The following is a 7,255-nucleotide window of genomic DNA, read 5'->3' on the forward strand; positions in this document are numbered from 1 at the left end:
CCAAATTTAAGGGCAAAAAATTATGTTATCCCTTTAAAATTTACATTTTAATCTAATGGGTATTTGAGTATATATTTTAATTTTGGATATGTTGATAAATTACGAGTTTAATAATCAAAATTTTAATTGATTTAAAATATTAAAATTGAAAATAGACTAAATAAATCAATTAAACCGAGCATTAGAGTTGATTAAACCAATTTTTTTCAAAAGTTCATTTCGGTTTAAATTGTTTTTTGCACACCCTGATTGTGTATACACACATAAAAGCAATTAAGGTAGAAAGTATCACAAATCCCCTTAATATATCTTAGATTACATTTTACCCTTAATATATCTTAGATTACATTTTAATCCATCTACTAAAAAATGAAAAAACAAAAAAAGAAAAAAATGAAAAAAGAAAAAAACAAATTAACCCATGTACATATGTACATTAGATAAGTGAGCAATATAACCCCTCAATTAAAAAATATGAGGTTTACATATAAAATATAATAGCAAATTAACCCTTAACCTTTACACATTTATTCAATTTAATCCCTACTATTTTATCAGAAGTAAATTAAAAAATTTTAAAACTAAAAAGGTTAAAAGGCCTTACCGACAAATTTAGAAAAATCAATTAATCCCTTTTAAATTTTAAAAATTATCACAAAAATTATAAACAGATTTATATTATCGAAACTAACAATATCAACCGAATGTAAATGTAAAAATTTTTAAAAATCTTATAATCATTGTATTTTAAATTTTTTATGATTTATTTAATAATTTTAAAAAAGTTCAATTGATTTTTTAAAATTTGTTATTAAGGTGTTTTTGATCCTTTAGACTTGTTAGTTTAAAAAATTTCTAATCTAGAAAAACTAAAATGCAATCCAAAATGAGGATTTCTGATATCTTTATCGGCAATTAGCTATGGAATGGCTAAAGCCATACGTATAAATGCACACTAAATACACGCTAGTTAAACTTAGGTTACTAGACATACATGCTCACCAATCTCATGAGCAAGTTATTTGGCTTTCCCATCTCATATATCATATGACCCACTTACATTCCTGTCCAACTAAATCTAATAATAATAATAATAATAATAATAATAATAATAATAATAATAATAATAATAGTCTGATTGCCTTCACATCACCCATTTCTATTTATGACAAAAAGCAACCTCCAAAGTTCAAACAAAGCTTTGATTGCATACTAACACCTGCACAACATTTACACACAACTCTAAACAAGCTTAGGCTAATGGCGACCACCATAATTCCCTCACAGTCTCGTAAAGTCTTGATGCTGTTCACTTTAAAACCATGCCAAGTTTAGTTAATCAAAAACCACTTTGCTACTTAATTAGGCAAAAAGGATATTAAGATTTTGTTTTTACAAAAAGCTGTTCACTTAGAAAATGCACCGTATATTTTAACTATGGAAATATTAAATTTCAAAGCCAAAGTTTACGAAACAAAGAAAAAACATGTTGAGAGACAAGTAACTCTAATCTAAAAAACACGTTGAGAGACAACTCTAATCTAAGAGTCCCAATTCCATAACAAATTCCAAGGAGACTATGAGTGACCATTTTAATGTTCCAAGTGCAATATTTTAGTGTGAAAAGTATGGTGCCAGAGACCAAGGCAAATATATTGGTCATAAATTGAAAGCATTGAGGAAAACACTACAGGTTAAAATATGAGAAAAGTTCCTATTCACAGTTTTTTTCTTCTTTGTTTTTTAGTAATACAACAAAATCCTGAAGTTACCTTAACGGTTGTCCGAGTAGAATTTCATGGCAGGCAGCTGCAGCTTGCAAAGTTGTTGTAAAATCAACCACATATTACCTACGGTAGCGATATCGCTTGAAGTTAAAATATACATGCAAAATTCCACGTTCGAATGTGCATTTAAATCCCTTCTTATGAGAATATTCCCACTCCTTGTTTACAATTCGGAATGCCTGTAGGGCAATTGCAAATGAGTTAGTACTTACTAAAAGAAAAAAAACATTCTGAATAACATTTGCAGATGGATCAGTAATTTTCTCGAGAAAAGGCTATATATAAAATTAACTTACAATGTCCTCGTAGGGTGGTCCAGCATGAAACCTTATGATGCACGTTTCTGAACTATTACCATCCTTCTCAATAGTGTATACGGGAGCCTTTGTCTTGTCAACAAGGTCAGGGTAGAAGATATTAAATTTATATCCTTGCACGATCTTGGGAGGAGGGTTATCATGATCATAATGGGTCTGATTGTACTTGTTCCACTCATATCCAGTGTGAACACGGTTGAAATATTTTGGTTTTCTAGGACGGTATTTATCATGCCACCAATACACCTGCACCAATACATATTAGTTGATTTCAAAAGACTAACAGAAGGCGGCAAACTGCAAAATTCCTAAATTTATTTGAATAAAAATGGGATGTGCTTCTAAGGTACCTGCGAGTCCAAGTTAACTTCAGCACCAGAGCCAAATACTGCATCACCCTCCTCCATTGCTCCCATAGCTTTCATGGCTTTTAGCTCAAAGTTATCTTCTGAAGGGGCAGGTTTCGATTTCAAAGCTTCTTGCATCCGTCTTTGCTGCTCCTCTAACACAGCCATACGTTTCCTTTCCTGTTAACAAGAAACATTGTTAGCCACAAAGACTCCTTAGCTACCATTCAAATCAAGGGGCAATATGGATATTGAGTTACCAATATAGCCCTGTCCTCCTCTGGGTCAATAGCTTCTTCATTTTCATCACCATGCAACAGTTCCGGTGAAAAGGATCCAGCCTCTTCTTCCACCTCATGAGTCTCTTCTTGTATCATCAGTTCCGGAGAATATGTTTCAGCATCTACTGAGGGAAAAAGAAAATTAGCAAATAGTCCAAGGTTCAGAAATCTAAAAATGAAGCCACCATATCCCCTTGAGGCCATGATTAAGCACAAACCTTTCTCAACATGATCACTGGCCTCCTCCACAGGTCTTAAACCATTATCAGATTCCAGTCTATCTTCACCTTCTGAAGGTTGCTCAAGGCGTTGCAAATGTTTACGCAGCATTTTAGCATGTATTTCCTTCAAACAGGCCTGTTAACACATAAATTAACGCATAAGTCCCAGATAAACACCGTGAATTGACCAAATATTACCATGAAGAATATCTAGACAGGATTACCTTCGCTTTGAAAATATGAAGACGTTTAAGAACAGCCTCCCAATACTCGACAACTTTTGCCGTGCCAGTTCGCATCTGTGACTCAATCTGGGATTGTAATGCCTCCAGCTCACGGTGGGTCTTCCCTTCCAAAAGATTCTTGACATCTGCTTCAATAGTAGAATGCAGTCCCCTTTCTTCTGCTAGCAACTCAGCTGGAGGTTCCTCCCCACGCACCCTAGCTCGATCAAGAGCATCCTTCTTCCGGGCTTCAGCTAGCTCCCAATCACATACCACCATAAGTGCCTGTGAAATTTAACATACCAAGATTTTGTCAAAGTTTAGGGAGAAAGAATATATATTCTTACTACTTATCCCCAAAAACAACCCTTCAATCAATTAAATTAAGCAATGTGAATCATTTTCAGGCATTTTCTTTTATCCAGGGCTCTTATATTATACAAATATACGAGAGTGCACAAGATGGAAATTTCAAATAAGCAAAATTAAATTAGAAATTGAGTTTGCAATAGACACAGTGGAACACAAAGACAGTAGACTCTGTACTCTGCACCCAGTGGGAACAAAGAGGGAAAATGCAATACCTCCCAGTAAACTATGTGTGTTGGAGTTGCCCTATCCAAATCAAGATGCATTTTGATGTCATCACGAAGCTCTTCCATCTCTTTAACCGTCAAACCCTGAATCAGAAACATCAGACACCAAGATCAATGATAATCACAAATGAGACAAATGAATAATAAAATGTTGATAACAATAAAGCACTGAACTACTTATGATTACAAAGTGCAGAGGGTCGGTACACAGTTATGGTCCATTAAACTGAGGTCCAACAAACAAATCAAACAACATGAAACTATAATATGACCAACAAAAGAAAATTCCCATAATCTAACTATATTTAGCAAACTGATCTTCAATAAAACAATATTTAAAATGATCAAAATTGAAAGCTAGAGGCATTAAAAGGTGTCAAGTACAAGGGAAACAACAACAGACGGAGATATACCTTGAAAACCATGTATGGTTCATTTAGCTCTATATCCATATCATCAGAGCCATTCAGATGCTTGGACAAAATATCAATAGGCTTTGTACGGCCTTCACGCAATCTAATCTCTGATCTGACTTTGCTTTGATCAAAATGGAACTGTAGATAGCACATGTTACTATCCTAACCAACTATAAAGGAACAGAAAAAAAAAGTATCAACAAAAAAAAAGAAAGAAAAAAGGACACTCAGCACCATACCTCCTCCTCCTTCTTCTCCCAATCGTCAAACTCAGCTCTAGCACGTTCTCTAGCTAGCAAAGCCTGCGGGAACAGAGGTTAATAAACCAAAAAACATTTAATATCAACCAAGAAAGCCCCAGATAAAGTTTAATTTTGCAATAGGTCACAACCATGCTTTTCAAGAAACCAAACTTTACCATTTCTTCCTCATGTTGTGCTTTCTCAAGTGCCCTTTCCTCCCTTCTCTTTTTAACTTTTTCAATCTCAGCCTGCAATGTGAATTTGTATAAGCATTCATGAAACAATGGATTTCATTCCACATTCACATATTATATGATTAATACTACACAAAAATAATCTTAACCTATACCACCTTACCATTCTCTCTTTTTGTCTCTTCTTCTCAGCTTTCACTGAAAACGTGTCCAATGGCACCCCTTGGGAAACATCACGCTCGATTTTCTTCCGCCAAACAAATCTAAAGACCACATGCAATCCCATTTGTATTAGATATTATTATTTATCACACAAATTCAGTCACTGGATTAGTGAAGCATTCAATCCCAGAAGATATTATCTATAAGTGCCTGATAAAAGATAGAGCAAGAACTTTAATTGCGACGATTACTCAGTAAATTTTGAGTTTCTTATAATTTTCCAGGTTCGAACACTCTAAACTTTTAACAATAAGTCATTCATAAGAAAAAGAAAAAAGTTGAGAAAAGAAACTTACTTCTCGTTGAGATTCGAATCGCCAAAAGGATTTGAATCATTTGAATAACCCGATACTGTTTGTGCTTTCAATTTCTTCGCAGCTCGCATTGCCTAATTAAAATATTGAACTATTAATTCACAAAAAAGAAATCCAAAATATTCGAAATAATCGAAGGAAAGCCAAAAAAAAACCTTCTTTTGTGCTTTCTTTGCCATATACTCAGCAATTTCCTCTTCCGTGATGTTTCTAGAAGATCTCTTCTTCTTACTACGTCCTCGATCGCTTCCATCGCTATCATCACCGGAATACTCTTCGGAATCACGACCGCGACGGCTCCGGCTACGGCTATGGCGGCTGCTTTTGCTTTTACTGCGACGGCTTCTATCCTTGCTGCGTTTGCGGTATCTTCTGTCGGGGGAAGAATCTCCGCTGTCGGTTTCGTCTGATTCAGACTCGGAAGCCGAGTCGTCGTAAGATCTTCTTTTGCTTCGACTACTTCCTGCCATGATTAGGATAGGGTTTTTGATTTGCATACCAACGTCCAGCTATTAAAATAAATTTTGGATCCCGCCCTGGGTCGGGTTTAACCGACTTTAAAAACTTAACCTTTATATTTATGGAATTTGCCATTTCTTTTTGGACGCAGACTGCTCAAACCAACTGTTACTAATCCAATTACTTTTATGGGTTTATCTGTCCAAATCAAATAAATTATTAAAATATTTAAAAATTTTTAAAATTAATTTAATCACTTCTTATCTATTCATCGATGAAATCTAAATAAGGCTTTAGTTGAAATAAAGAAATGTTAAAATTAAGACATTAAGTTTAAATCTTTTGTAAAAGAAATAGATTTTTGGTATTTTTTGATTGAGTTGTGACTTGGATAGGTTTAAATAATAACTAAATTATGTCACGTTCATGAGATGGGTGAAAACAGAATTATGTAACAAATACATTTATAAAAGAAATTGATATAAAAATCAAATGAGGCTTTAGTTAAAATGACAAAGTAAATATATTGAAAAATAGTCTTATATTCAAATATTATTATGTGTGTATTTTTCTATATTTTTATGTAAAAGAGTTAAAGAGACAAGAACACCTTCAAAATGTAAGATCCCCTAACCCCAAACTGTCGCCGGAACAAGGTTACGAGGCATTACCGGACATTTCGAACAATTTACAAATAATTCTTAAATAAATAAAAAACATATATAAAAGAATCATAAATTCATATAAATTTATATTAATTGGCTTCATTTAAAAAAATCAATATAACCTCTTTATAATTATTGAACCTTCCCTGTAAATTTCAAATCGCAACCAAACCAATTTCAGTATTTCAACCAATACATTTATATACTCAAATATACTTAAATCATACTTGACATATTGACTTAACAACTTAATTAATGAAAACCCTATTAACATTTCTAATTAGTTCATCAACTATTCAAGCCATTCCAATTCAATACCAATGCCATAAACAATTTCTACCATTTTACTAATTTAATCGTCAAAACACCAAATATCTTTCTTTACAACAAAATTATATAACATACTAAAATAACCATTATAATCCCTATGTACATGCCACTTTCACTTAAAGGAAGAAAACATCACCAAAATCTTTATGCTGGAGTCGGGATTGTCCTGGATGCTGAACCGAGACTCTGACTCCTTTTTAACCTGCGCATAGAAACAACCGTACGCTGAGTATTTTACACTCCGTAGTATTACCATAATTCAAATTATAATAGCAATAAAGAAATAGAATTACCAAGCATGTAACTATCCATCTTCTTAATTATTAATTAATTTTTAAACTTTCATCAATTAACAATAACAATAAAATTTATAGCTATTCTTCAATTTCAATCACATATCACATGTAACAATTTCAATCACTACTTGAACATTAAGTTCATGCCTTTTGTTTTCAATCTCAATTTCAATCCACAATTTTAAATTTCCTCATATTCAATACTATAATCGATCAAATTCATTTGATTTTCTCATTTCAATTATTCACCTTATTAACAATCTAGACTTGACGGATACACGGATTCCAACCCAAACACACCAGTACGGCACATTGTGCCTAAAATGGTACATAGTACCTGATTA

The 7,255-nt window shown here is 33.2% G+C and overlaps 1 protein-coding gene across 5 annotated transcripts; it reads right to left on the reverse strand.

Annotated features, from left to right (window-relative positions):
* Positions 1–875: 875 nt before the first annotated feature.
* Positions 876–5,778, reverse strand: LOC107899511 (cactin). Of its 5 annotated transcripts, none has more exons than XR_005912193.1 (14): positions 5,317–5,699; positions 5,144–5,235; positions 4,789–4,888; positions 4,608–4,679; positions 4,429–4,491; positions 4,187–4,327; positions 3,762–3,857; positions 3,178–3,462; positions 2,951–3,089; positions 2,712–2,854; positions 2,455–2,631; positions 2,084–2,350; positions 1,773–1,966; positions 876–1,312 (listed from the first exon to the last, which is right to left on the reverse strand). XR_005912193.1 is itself a non-coding variant. In XM_016825245.2 (13 exons), exons 1-13 carry the CDS (start codon positions 5,656–5,658, stop codon positions 1,847–1,849), a joined length of 2,037 nt encoding a protein of 678 aa, XP_016680734.2. In that variant the 5' UTR covers positions 5,659–5,778; the 3' UTR covers positions 1,656–1,846. The 5 variants fall into 5 exon arrangements, 2 of the variants coding, with proteins under 2 accessions (XP_016680734.2, XP_016680733.2); XR_001684705.2 differs by having other exon boundaries at positions 876–1,219; positions 2,712–2,857; XR_001684703.2 differs by having other exon boundaries at positions 2,712–2,857.
* Positions 5,779–7,255: the final 1,477 nt, after the last annotated feature.

This window comes from Gossypium hirsutum, chromosome D04 (assembly GCF_007990345.1).
Source record: "Gossypium hirsutum isolate 1008001.06 chromosome D04, Gossypium_hirsutum_v2.1, whole genome shotgun sequence".
NCBI lineage: Eukaryota > Viridiplantae > Streptophyta > Magnoliopsida > Malvales > Malvaceae > Gossypium > Gossypium hirsutum.

What these genes read in the sequence shown, in the direction of transcription:
- LOC107899511 (XM_016825244.2), bottom strand. Translation starts at nt 5,658, where the DNA reads ATGCAAATCAAAAACCCTATCCTAATCATGGCAGGAAGTAGTCGAAGC. An exon ending in AGAGACAAAAAGAGAGAATG is followed by an intron (nt 4,680 to 4,788) that starts GTAAGGTGGTAT and finishes TTCACATTGCAG; the next exon opens with GCTGAGATTGAAAAAGTTAA. An exon ending in CAGTGATCATGTTGAGAAAG is followed by an intron (nt 2,858 to 2,950) that starts GTTTGTGCTTAA and finishes TTTTTCCCTCAG; the next exon opens with TAGATGCTGAAACATATTCT.